At 38.1% G+C, this 13,026-nt stretch overlaps 1 protein-coding gene across 1 annotated transcript; it reads left to right on the forward strand.

Moving 5' to 3' along the window:
• The first annotated feature begins 35 nt into the window (after positions 1 to 35).
• Positions 36 to 5,380, forward strand: LOC113434815 (CDGSH iron-sulfur domain-containing protein 2). Its single transcript, XM_087935948.1, has 3 exons — positions 36 to 247; positions 3,111 to 3,325; positions 4,618 to 5,380. The coding sequence occupies exons 1-3, from the start codon at positions 145 to 147 to the stop codon at positions 4,705 to 4,707; spliced, it is 408 nt and encodes a 135-aa protein (XP_087792074.1). The 5' UTR covers positions 36 to 144; the 3' UTR covers positions 4,708 to 5,380.
• The last annotated feature ends 7,646 nt before the right edge of the window (positions 5,381 to 13,026 follow it).

Raw genomic sequence — 13,026 nt, forward strand, 5'->3', positions numbered from 1 at the left:
GCGCATGCTCCGTGGCCGGGAGCGCCACTGCTTCTGTGCAGGGAAAGGAGAGCGAAGTCCGAGGCTGGCATGGAAGTCCGCCGCGGGAGCCGGAGGTAGCCCAGCGGCGTCCCGCCCCGCCCCGCCGAACCCTCGCCCGGCGCCATGGTGCTGGACAGCTTGGCCCGCATCGTCAAAGTGCAGCTGCCGGCTTACCTCAAGCGCCTGCCGCTGCCGGAGAGCGTCGGCGGCTTCCTGAGGCTGACAGGTTAGGCGGGGGCAGCGCCGGGTTGTCTGGGAAGGGAGGGCACGGGGGTGGGGGTGGGGGTGGGGGTGGGGGGGGTGGCGTTCGCTCTCCGCTCGGCTTCAGGGAATGGCCGCTTGCACAATTCAACTCCGTCGGATTCAATGGGGAGCCTTCAGTCGGGCAGCCTCCTCCGCCCGCGTCCTGCAGCCGTCTTGGACTACAGTTCCCAGTATCCCCCTCCACGTGAGGCTCCCTCCGAGACGGGCACGCAGCCTTTCTGCGGCTCCTCCCTTGGCTGGCTTGGTTCCAGGGCCGGGAAACCTGCAACGCTTACTGGTTGGTCTTCCAGCAGAGAGAATGTCACTTGGGTTCGCACGTGGTTCGCTTAGCGCTGGCCTATTCTTTGTAAAGAAAAAAGAAATCTCATGACTGGCTTGCCAATGAGGCCTGTAGAAAAGCAGAGTTAGAAGGGACCTTGGCGGTCTCTACTCCTTCTCAGGCAAGAAACCCTACCAATTATGGGGTATAGATACGACACTGATAAAAGAATATTTGTAGCTCAGGATTGAACTGTGGTGTCCGTGCTCTCTGAGCTTGGTAGTTTTCTTGCAGACATTTCACTACCAAACTAGGTAACATCATCAGCGCACTTGAACCTATGTTAATCATAGCATATAATGGAATATCCATGTTGGAGAAGAGATCAGTACTATAAACCTTGTGAAGTAGCTGGAGAGGAAAGGTATGTGAACTTATTCTTGAGAAAGTAACACAAGCACTTATTCTTTTTCTTGTGTTAATAAAGGAAAGATCACTTCTCTTTCATGCCTGAGCATGATCAATTTTCCTGATTCCGCGCCAGATAAATGTGTTTGCCAAATGGCATGTTAATCTTGTTTTTCCTCTCTTAAAACTACTGGTTAGATGTACACAACATGCCAAAGTAGGTCTACCAAAATCCAGTAGCTGTACACAGCGTAATAACTTTGGCTATTTTAACCTTGGTAATTTTGGTTATTGTGTGTAATCAGTTGACTTAATTGTACAAACTCAGAAAATTAGTTAATTTAGTCAACAGATGAAACTTATTTTAAAAGTCTAACAAGCGTTAGTTTTCTTAATGTATCTCTTGTATCTGCTTTTATTTCATTTTTTAAAATCTTGCTTCCAGCTATGAACTGTTGTTCCTAGGCTGACCTGCCTAATAAATTCAGAGGTTTGGAGAGATAAGTAAGCTTCACTCAAATGAGTGTACTGACTCTGTAGACTCTACACAGTTGAAACACAGTTGAAAGGCCAACATGGGGTAGAGGATAAAATGCTTTGAGAGAAAAGGAATCTTGTTCAGCCTGTCTGTCTTGACTGAAGGCAGAGTAACTTTGGAAATTTTATCTATCAATTTGTGAACAGAAGACTTTCCTGTAGCAATTTCACAGGGAAGGTCACCTTCAGGCCCATAATGTTATGCCTCTTCCTTTCCATTCATGTGTGCTCTTGCATCAGGCTAGGTATTTGTTGCTGGCACAGTTACAGTAGATGGAGAAGCCCATCCCTCTCTGAATTGCTGCCCACACCCCTGTGTTTTCTTATGTTAGCCTAGCAAATTGGTTGTGAGGTAAAATGATGCTTCTATGGAAGGCTATTAATCAAAAAGCATTGTTCAGTTACTTAGCATAACAGATTTTGGGGTAACAAAAGTTTCAAGACAATAATTGATAGGGGTTTCAACTGTTTAGACTTCAGCTTTGCCTTTGAGCTTGTAGTTTTACATTAATTTCTCCACAGAGTAAAAATCATAAAGAGAAACAATGTTGAACTCATTTAGAAAACTGTTATTTGACTCTCTGATACCATGGCAGCATCTTGGTACCCTTTTTAGCCATAGTTCTATTGTATTTTCTGCAATAAAAACTGCAGTTAAGATACATTTTGGAAAACATTAGGACATAAAAGGAAAAGTGTTATGGTTTAAAAGACTAAACCTACATTTAAATCATGTCAAAACCTTTCGGGTCTGTCTTGTGATTCCCCCCACTTTTGCTCTCTCCCCCCTTTTGCTCTCCCCCCCCCCATTTATTTAAGTATTACAGCAATGAAACAAAAAATATGTTGAACCATGAACTATTTGCTCCTTTTTTTAACCTAATCCATTGTGTTATGGGGAACCAAAGGAAAGTAGCACAAAATTCAATTTGAAAGGACATGTTGGATCTTCTTTCAGCATATAGAGTGTCTTTGTATGACAAACCAATTTCAATTATCTGTTTTTATATTTTCCTTTCTACTTCTTCCTTGTTAATTAATGTTGGCCTTCAGCAGAACGTGTAAAATTGATTTCCACTTCATTTGGATGCAAGATGAAGAAGCAAGAAAGACTTGTTACATTTGGCATTGCATTGTGCTTTTAATTATACTTTCCTGCCCTCATTTCCTATTTGTGTTCCAAAGAATTCTACTGTACCATATCATCCCAAAATGACTGCTTTTTATATTAAAATTGGTGGTATCATTCTGCAATTTTTATCTGTTCTCTGCAGAGGATATGTGGCTGCCTGGCAGAGGGGGATATCTGTCCCCATTCAAGACACTGTATTAGATGTACAGGTAGTCATTCTTTAGTGACCACAATTGGGACCAGCACCTTTGTCATTAAGCAAAGCAGTTTGCATAGTACAAAATTATGAGACTGAAAGTGTACTATCTGGCTGAAAACTGACAAGATTAATGTGTTTCACACACTGTTTTTTTTTCTCCTAACCATTCCCAATCCTTTGGAATGCTAGTCCTGGCCCTGGGATAATTAACAAGAAGGGAATTAATGTTTGTATATGTTTGTATTTGCTGCACAATATTGCTCTATAATATGGTTGTGGTATGTGCTCAGTTTCAGAATGGCTGCGGTTATTGCCTTTCCTGGGTGTCCTTGCTCTGCTGGGATATCTTGCTATTCGCCCATTCCTTCCCAAGAAGAAACAGCAGAAGGACAGCTTGATTAATCTCAAGATCCAGAAGGAGAATCCCAAAGTAGTAAATGAAATCAACATTGAAGATCTATGTCACACTAAGGCAGTGTACTGCAGATGCTGGCGCTCTAAAACAGTGAGTTTTATTGAATTTGCTATACTCTTTTTACTTAAGATCATTCTTGTCTCTTATGATATAGAGTGGTTTGCTTCTTTTAGTCACGATTGTGCACTTGAGGGCAGAATGCTCTACAAACTTTTAATAATAGAATGGAATTGAACAGAACAGAACAGAATACTTTATTGGCCAAGTGTGATTGGACACACACAGGGAATTTGTCTTGGTGCATATCATCAGTGAAGAATTAATACTAATATTAAATACCTGCATTTTTTAATCTATTCAGTAGCTAGAAAAACATTTTTGTCCATAGTCTTCCGGGATCATTGGAAAAGTAATGCCTGAGACCTTTATACATGTTTTGTGAACATATAAATTGCATGGACATCTAACTTGGCCCTGGTAGCTTGGCAAATTCATATGTGTTCACCATGATTTTAAAGCTCTTTGCTTTCATTTAGTTTCTGACACGTTGCGGAACTGCAAGGATGAATTTGCTGGAGAAGAACAACAGCTATGATTTGTCCATTTTATTTAACTAATTAAGGATAGCATGCCATTCCATCATTAGGACAACTGTTACAAATCATGTCTTGTTATGCTAACTGATCATAAACCATAACTGAATTTGGCTATAGAGCCAAATAATATTATGGTCTTGTAATTTATGATTTGACATTTCCAAATAGGCAACTATGACTCAATTCTTTTAACATGTGGATTACTCTAAGCAGAATCCTCTGTATATTGTATATAACATTTAATATAATTTTATTGCCACCACAGGAATAAGAAAAGTCAGCCAATACCAATTGAAATATCAAAGTAATGTGGTTTAGTAATGTAGATGTTTTAAACCAAGGCTATTGTGATTTCTAAACCACACTTTATACCTTAATATATGCCAAGTCAAGCCAAGTCAATTGCTGAGGTTAAACTACATAAATAGGAATAGATTTTGGACAGAATATTTTTGTAGCTATTCATTTCTAATCACTGCTCACTCCTGTTTAAGCCATTGTTTTAAAAAATACACATTAGATGCTCAACTTGTTCAATGGCTCTTAGTATTGGTGATGAATAAACATAGTATATAATTTAAAGCACCAAGAGAATCATTTAGATTTCAGTTTACATTTTGGATACTTCTTCTTGGTGATTTATTACCCATACTAGCCTACCAACCTCATCTGAGTTTGTATTGTGTTTATTAATGTATTTGAGGGTAACCTATCCCTCAATCTCAGTTATAGTCCTAAAACCATTAACATTCCAGGTCACCTACTTTTTCTCTGTTTTTGTTTCAGTTCCCTGTCTGTGATGGCTCTCACAACAAACACAACGAGTCAACGGGAGATAATGTGGGCCCTTTAATACTCAGAAAAAAAGAAATCTAACAAACTCTTAAATATGCTGTGACTGAAGGGAAGTCCACTTGTATATGTTGGGCTTTCAGTCTTATAATAATCACAGGGTTATATTTTAGTATATTTTTAGATTATATTAAATTTATATTTTGTGCTGGATATTTAGTAATGTGTTTTATACAACAAAAATGTACTATATCTATGCTTTGTAATCATAGCAGAATTATTTTTCCAGAAGTGCAAGAATTGTAACAAATATTAAATAGATGATTGATAGATAGATAAACAGACAGACAGACACCTCTATTCTAACTACATTGTATCAACACTACAGATTTAACAGATTTTAAATCAGTTGTATGCCTAGATTGCCCAAAACTGGGAATTTTTGGAGGTTGTCAAAGATGGTCATGATTTTGGTCTTAAGTAGGCATACAAGCCAGCACTTTGAATGTTGCGTGTGTACAGGAATCACTTTCTTTGAGAACAATTAAAGAGATCCACAAACTAGGAGCAGAGTGTTTTCAGAAGTGATACAGATTGTATATAATTGTCTTGTCTGTGTGCTTTAAAAATTATGGCATTATGTATTGATATTTTGAAATGCAGAACAGTTCAGTTTGAGAACTGCCCATTTTATTTGCAAAATTCATGATGTTGAGTAATAACCGGCTGTATTAAATAAACTATAGTAATTAACCTATTTGCTACTAAATCACTTCTTCCCTTAAGCAAATTAGTTCATGGTATAGCACTCTGAACTTTAAATAATATAATGCTTTCCCCCATATTTTCCAGTTCTTGGCCTGTGTATCTAATCTACCTGTACATCTTGTACATAGTTAAGTTCAGATTCCCATGTGCAAGAGTAACATTAGGTGGTGATGGTCCATATTTTACATATATTAAGCTGTATGTTCTGGAAAATATCAGTTGCTCCAAAGGACCAAGGCAAACAAATAAGTAAACAGCAAATGATGCTAGATTGAGCTGTTATACCAACTATTTGTTCTGTTGAAGAAATGGCCTGAAATCAAAAAAATTCTTAAGACATTGTATAGTCACATAAAATGTAAATCCCTTTTCCAAGATCCTACAAGAATTAATATCAAAATAAGAGGACACCTTTGCTTTAACCCCAACTTTTGGAGTGCACACACATTTGGAAGTTTTGCTCAAACAAAACAGCTTCCACAGAAGGCATGATCAATCACAAGCACTTATTTACTAGAAGAAAGAATATAAAATAGATCTCCACTATCCATTATGTCCTCTAGCATGTGATGCATACAGTGATGCTTATATATTTTTTCTGGACACTTCACCACATGTCCAAACAACAGGCCCCACGCTCTGTGTGTCCTGCCCCTTGAGCCCCATTGGCCTTTTCCCACTAACACTGGGTTCCTCCAGGCCTTGGGCCTGATTTCTGTAATATGGCCAAAAGCCCCTGTTTATGGAAGTCAACCAAAGTTGGGCTTAACTGTGAGAGAGTTTTTGTTTTTGTCTTGAGTGTTTATTGGTAACAATAAAACTTTCCCCATAGTAGACAAGAACAATTTCAGGATTATTTCAACAGGGAAGCATTCTGTATTCTCCATATTTTTAAAAGCTCCTTCAAAGGTTTCTAGGCAAGCCAATTAAAAGTAGGAATTAGCATGCCACTATTAGTGAAAGCACTTTTTATTTTTTTAAAAAAATTGAGGTGTTTGGGATGAGAAATTAATAAGTCCTAGTGACTTTCTAAATGCGTGTGTTTATATAAATAAGTAAACATATACTCTATACATATCCCTTGTATAGCTATGTTTTACTTTTTAAAGTTTTTATAAGCATGATGGGAACTTATTTTTCCTCCTGCACAGTATGGTCTCTCTCTTTCACAGGCATAGCAGGTAGGAAAGAAATTCCACCAGGGTAACACTGAGAACTATTGCAAGAATAATTAATCTAATCACACTAGGAAATACTAAGTTTCTCCTTCTTCATATTCTTTTCCATTTTCCCCCAAACCTATGCCCTCTATGACAAAAGTAAAAAATGGAGTTACATATTGCACATTACAGGTTCTCATGGTGTCCTGTGATTTGTATATTGCATTTCTTGAGAAGTCTTTGATACTCCCTCCACATTTGTATCAAGGAGAATTAATCAATAAAGCATGACATTGCAGAGAAAATAAATGCAACAAACCAATAAAAAGAATCTATGTTCAGATCCAAAGATTCAAGGATAAAACCACAGGCTTGTTTCTTGGCATTTCCAGGCAAGCCAATTAAAAGTATTATTTATTACTAATCTATTAAAAAATAATTTTCCTAGAATATCCATAGATTGGAGAGACTATCTAAATCATAGATTGAGGCAGAGATAAATATAATTAAAAGAAAATGAAAGGACTTAGCTGTTTGTTGGAACTTTTAAACTGTTCTTCAACTCAATGTGTTTATTAGTAAATAAATAAAAGTCATAAGCCTTTTTGTCCAAACAAAAATGAACACTGAGCTCTTTGAATGTTGAGGCAAACACTATTATCGACATAAAAAATGTGCAATGTATTGTCCCTAAATAATAGGTGCTCTTTAAGCAATAAAGTTGCATGTGAATTGTCTTCTATTTGAATCACACAGATTTCCAAAAAAAACATTTGATCCCCTTCACTAGATGTTTTGGTTTCAGTTTAACAGAAATCATACATCTAGATGTGGGATAATTTCATTTCTTTAACTTTGCTTGTCATAACTATATCATGAACAAAGAAAACATGATAACATTTACATTAATTTTTTTTGGAAGCATATCACCATCAATGATATCCTCTAATCATTAGCCCAGAATATGTGCCAGGGTTCATGAAGTGCTATGAAGGAATTGCACAATACTCCAAAAGCAAAAGAATTTGGTTTTCTTTGACTTTTTGGAACAAAATTTTAGTGTGGATCACCAAAACTAAATCTTTCTTTTAATAAATTCTATTTTTATGCAATATTTAAGATATTAGAACAGAAAGGCAAAAAATTCTGAACAATATTGGTAGCGGTATTCATCTGCACAAGGTAATTGTCTACTTTAGTTCACATTCTTTGCTATTTTTTTAAATAAAAAAGATTATATCAACACTTCTGACACAGCTAATGTTCCTAAATATATTTTCTTGAGAATAACCTCAAAAAACTGAGGGCTATGCTGGCTGGGAAATTCTGGGAGTTGAAGTCCACAAGTCTTAAAGTTGCCAAGTTTGGGGACCCCTGATCTAGCTGAACCCCTATGCTAATCTTAGAACAAATCTCAATGAAATCAGAGAAGTCATACTTACGTGCTTTATACTTATGCATATTGGAATTAAGTCCTCCTGACTTCACACTCCGTTTTGGTATTTTGAATTTTGGGTTAGATAAACCTGCACTTCTAAAATGACATCTGCCCCATTTTGTTCCTGGTTTAAGACAGACTCCTATAATTCAGAGCTCCAGGTAGGGATTATGGTAAAATCAAGCACAGATCTGTGGTTTCAAAGGTGCTTTTTCAAAAGGCAACTGTAGTTTTGTATCCAGGATGAGAAGCTAAACATTTTCAAGAAAACAACCGAGAAAGTTCGGTTTTGCCTTTTGGAAAAGCGCTTTTGGGACAACCGTGACCTGGATAGCTAAGAATCTCCATAGCAACATAGATCTGTGGATTTGGGGGAAGGAAATCAGGGATGGGAGAGGATTTATATATCTCAGAAAAGCAAATTGGTTGCATTCTCATCGGGCGTTCACAAGACTACAGGGTTTTCCATGTTCATCTTCAGGAACAGCATGTGGCGGACTGGACTTACTCATCTCACTGAACAGCCTCAGGGTTTGTTTGGCCTGGACTTCCCACGTTACACGAAATTAGTCTTTCTGGTTTCCTAAACCCTTGCACACGGCTGAAGGGGCTGTAGGTGAACCTTTGCAACTGGCTTCTAAATTCCCCTTGAGGGCATCCCGCGGCCCTCTCGGAGTGTTGGTTACAAAAGGCGAGGATAGCGGCATTGACCCGTTAAACGTCCCGAGCCGCTCTGAGAGAAATAATGGTCCTGTTTGCCTGCCCGCCTGCCGAAGGGCATCTAGTTCAACAGCGCTGCTGTGGGGCTCCGTGGAGGTGGGGTGGAGGTGTCTGTAATTGTCCTGCAGTAAGAATTGCCCCGGCTTGCTTTTTTTCTGCATTTCTGTGCAAGGAAATCCTTGGAGGAAATCCTGAGCTCAGCCCCCACCCTCCGGTGACCCAGCGGACTGACATAGTAACAGCTATTGCCTTCTTTAGCTTTTTCCTACCTTTGCAACCGGATAGCAAATAATAAAAGGACAAGGGAGAAAGAGAGAGTGAATTTAACAGTCAGTTCAAACGTCATACTCAGAGGAGGCTCATCAGTGATTCGCTGATCGACTGAAGAAAAGTATCAAATGAGCACGGTAAGGATCAGAGGCAAAGCTTGTTGATAAAAATGAATAGGGAGGTGAAATTTATACAACGGGCCAAGCATGGGTATCCGTGGCAATTTTCCTACTACAAGTCCAAGTATGTCCCAAAAGTGCTTTTTTTCAAGAGGCAACTGGACTTTCTGGTTTTTCTTTGAAGACGTTTCACTTCTCATCCAAGAAGCTTCTTCAGCTCTGAAGAAGCTGAAGAGCCAGAGCTGAAGAATGAGAAGCAAAACGTCTTCAAAGAAAAACCAGGAAGTCCAGTTGCCTCTTGAAAAAAGCACCTTTGGGACAACCATGACCTGGATGACTGAGAATCTCCACAGAATCGAAGTCGAAGTATGCATTTCTGAATCGTGATGCAAGTACAAAAGAGTTTGCATTATGATATTGTGACCTGCTCAGTCATTTGCTGCTCTACCTGTTGAAACTCATGATGCCAAGCTAAAATGAAATTGTGGGGTCCTCTGGTGCTCTTTAAACTTGGTTGTCTTCTTGCAAACCTTTCATTGCTCAACTAGATGCCATCAGTGAACTGATGATGTTACTTAGCTGGGTAATGAAATGTCCGTAAGAAAACAATCAACTCAGAAAGCACCATAAGGTAAAAGTAAAGGTTCTTCTCCCGCAAATGCATGCTAGTCATTTCCATCTCTAGGGGGCAGTGCTCATCTCCGTTTCTAAGCTGAAGAGCTAGCTCTGTCCAAAGACATCTCTGTGGCCATGTGCCCGGCATGACTAAACACCAAAGCGCACGGAGCGCTGTTAACTTCCCACCAAAGTGGTCCCTATTTTTCTACTTACATTTTTTACGTGCTTTCAAACTGCTAGTTGGCAGAAGCTGTAACAAGTAATAGGAGCTCACTCTGTTATGCGGCCCTAAGGATTCGAACCGCTGAACTGCCGACCTTCTGATCAACATGCTCAGCATCTTTGCCACTGAGCCACCGCGTTCCATTAGAAAGCACCACTGTTAAATCTGACAAATTCAACAAAATAATTTTTAAATTTTACTTGATAAAGTTTTAAAAGATTTCACTGTCAACCTCATTATGTTGGTGTAAATGGCTCAGGGGACATTTTAATGATACAAGCTTGACTCAGTTATAGCCCAGTTTTGGTTTTATAATCAGTAAATGAGTTTTTGGAAGATTGTTATGGTTTAAAGAAGTAAACGGTCCAATAGATAGAGATGGTTTTAGATTGCATAGTGCTTTTTCAACATTATCTTCTGTAAAATTGATATGTATTAGATTGTCGTTGTAGTAAGTGGTTTGACTAGGAATTATTGGGCTTGATCCATTGCTGTTTACAAAGACTGAGCCAAAGAATGTGTTAAAGAGGTTGGCTTTAATGGTTTCATCATTACAGTCTTTACCATTAGGTCCTTTTAGGGGTGGGGTGGACCTCAAGTCTTTAAGCTTGTTGTTTACAAAATTGTAGAAAGCACAGGTGGAATTTGTGTGTAGATTTTCATCTTGTTTAATGTGATAATTGGTTCATTCAGTCTTTATCTGGTGGCATAAATTTTTATATCGGCTTTTAAAGTTGGTAACATGGCCAAATTTGCTTTTCCGCCGAAGTGATTTCTTTTTGGATTGGAGCTTCCTTATTGTTTTGGGTAATTTGTTTTTTTCTGGTTTTGGGAGTTGTTAATGGTACATATAGTTGGATGACTCTTTTGATTTCAAGTAAAAATATATTGTAATGGTCTTCGACAATATTGCATCCGGTGAATAGAGATTGCCAATCAAGGGATGAGAGATTGTTGTCTATAAGATCATAGTTGCCTTTTTTAAAGTTATAACTGGGGATCCCGTCATTATGATGATTTTTGTGAGGACATAAATCATCATCTTTCTTACTTCTTCCTTGTTTATTAATGTTGGGCTTCAGCAGAAAATGCAAACATTGATTTCTACTTAATTTGGATGCAAGATGAAGAAGGAGGAAAAAATTTGCTAGATTTGGCATTGCATTATGTTATAGTTATATCTTCCTGCTCTCATTTCCTGTTTCTGTTCCAAAGAATTCTTCTGCAGTGTACCATATCATTCCCCAAATGACTCTGCTTTTTATATTGGTGTACTAAAATTGGTGCTATCACTCTGCAATTTGTATCTGTTCTCTGCAGAAGATATATGACTGCTTGACAGAGGGAAATATCTGTCTCCATTCAAAATGCTGTATTAGAGGTACATGTAGTCCTTGTTTAGTGGGACAAAGTTGTTAATCCCACAATTGGGACTAGCACCTTTGTCATTAAGCAAAGCAGTTTGTATGGATAGAAAATTATGTGACCAAAATTGTGCTTTCTGGCTCAAAAATAACAGATTAATCTGTTTCACACATTCAGTTTTGTTTTCTCCTAACCACTCCCCATGTCCTTTGGAATGCTAATTGTGGCACTGGGAGAATTAACAAGAAGGGAAATAATGTTTGTATACATTCATTGGAGAGGAAGATATTACAAGAGAATAAACATGCACACAATAGGGAATACACATTGAAAGTAATGCACTGGTTCCAACAGCCACGAGCATGCTATGAAAACATCAGAGTGTATTCCCCACTGTGTAGTTTACTCTCTTGTAATCCCTTCCCCTTCAGTCTCTCCCTCTGTAAATTGGGGAAGAAAAAAAAAAAACAGATCAGGCATAAGACAACATGTACTGGCTGTAATGATGATTAAAACCGATTAATGTTACATCAGAATAGAAGGTTTGCTGTGGTTTATACTAATGAACATTGGTATGGTTAATGGGATAGTCTGTTTAACACAACATGCTAGGATATATTTTCTTTAACATGTTCAATCCCGAATTCCCCAATACATTTTAGTCTATCGTGTTCTCTTATTATGTAAACCTATCTAGGAAGGAAAAACTAATAAGTGGATGATTTAACAAAATAATAAATCCACATTACAAATAATCCATGGAGTGACCATAAGAGCAAGGCTTCCTGTCATCATAGCCTTTTTGTGTTCTACTGGGTGTCACTGTTTTGCACTTAGTACTGCAAATTACATACATGTTATAAGACTAGCATGAGACTGGAAAGTACTTTTAATAGTTGCTGCATGGGTTTGTAATCTGTTCTTAGAACAAAAGTACTTGATAATGAAGGATGAAGTTGAAATACGTTGCTGCATAATATTGCTCTATAATATGGTTGTGGTATGTGCTCAGTTTCAGAATGGCTGCGGTTATTGCCTTTCCTGGGTGTCCTTGCTCTGCTGGGATATCTTGCTATTCGCCCATTCCTTCCCAAGAAGAAACAGCAGAAGGACAGCTTGATTAATCTCAAGATCCAGAAGGAGAATCCCAAAGAAGTACACAAAATCAACACCGAGGATCTATGTCACACTTAGGCAGTGTATTGCAGATGCTGGTGCTCTAAAACTATGAGTTGTTTTATTGAAGTTATTTTATTTATTTGTGGTATTCTTTTTACTTAAGGTCATTCTTGCTTCTTATGATACAGAGTGGTTCACTTCTTTTAAAAGTCACGATTGTACACTTTGGGGTAGAATATTCCTGCAGACTGTTTATCACTAGTGAAGAATAGTTTTTTTTTTAACTTTTGCAAGAACTAGTACCACTTTCCTCAAAACTACAGGAATTATAACAAATATTAGATAGATGATAGATAGACAAGCAGTCACCTCTATTCTAACTACAGGTGCCATCTACACTACAAATTTAACAGATTTTACATCAGCTGTAGTGCCAGATTGCCATAAAGCTGGGAAGTGATTTTTGGAGGTTGTGAAAGACAGTCATGAGTTTGGTCTTAAATGGGTTTAGGAATTTGTATGCAAGCCAGTAGTTCAGTTTGAACATTGAGTATGTACAGGAATCACTTTTATACACAACTCCAGATAGCCTTCTTTGAGAAT

Source organism: Pseudonaja textilis, chromosome 6 (assembly GCF_049901715.1).
Source record: "Pseudonaja textilis isolate UNSWEBS1 chromosome 6, rPseTex1.2, whole genome shotgun sequence".
Taxonomy (NCBI): Eukaryota; Metazoa; Chordata; class Lepidosauria; order Squamata; family Elapidae; genus Pseudonaja; species Pseudonaja textilis.

Bases quoted from the DNA above. Each gene is read 5' to 3' on its own strand.
- LOC113434815 (XM_087935948.1), top strand. From the start codon at position 145: ATGGTGCTGGACAGCTTGGCCCGCATCGTCAAAGTGCAGCTGCCGGCT. The intron at 248-3,110 runs GTTAGGCGGGGG...GTATGTGCTCAG, and splicing joins CGGCTTCCTGAGGCTGACAG to TTTCAGAATGGCTGCGGTTA. The intron at 3,326-4,617 runs GTGAGTTTTATT...TTTTTGTTTCAG, and splicing joins GATGCTGGCGCTCTAAAACA to TTCCCTGTCTGTGATGGCTC.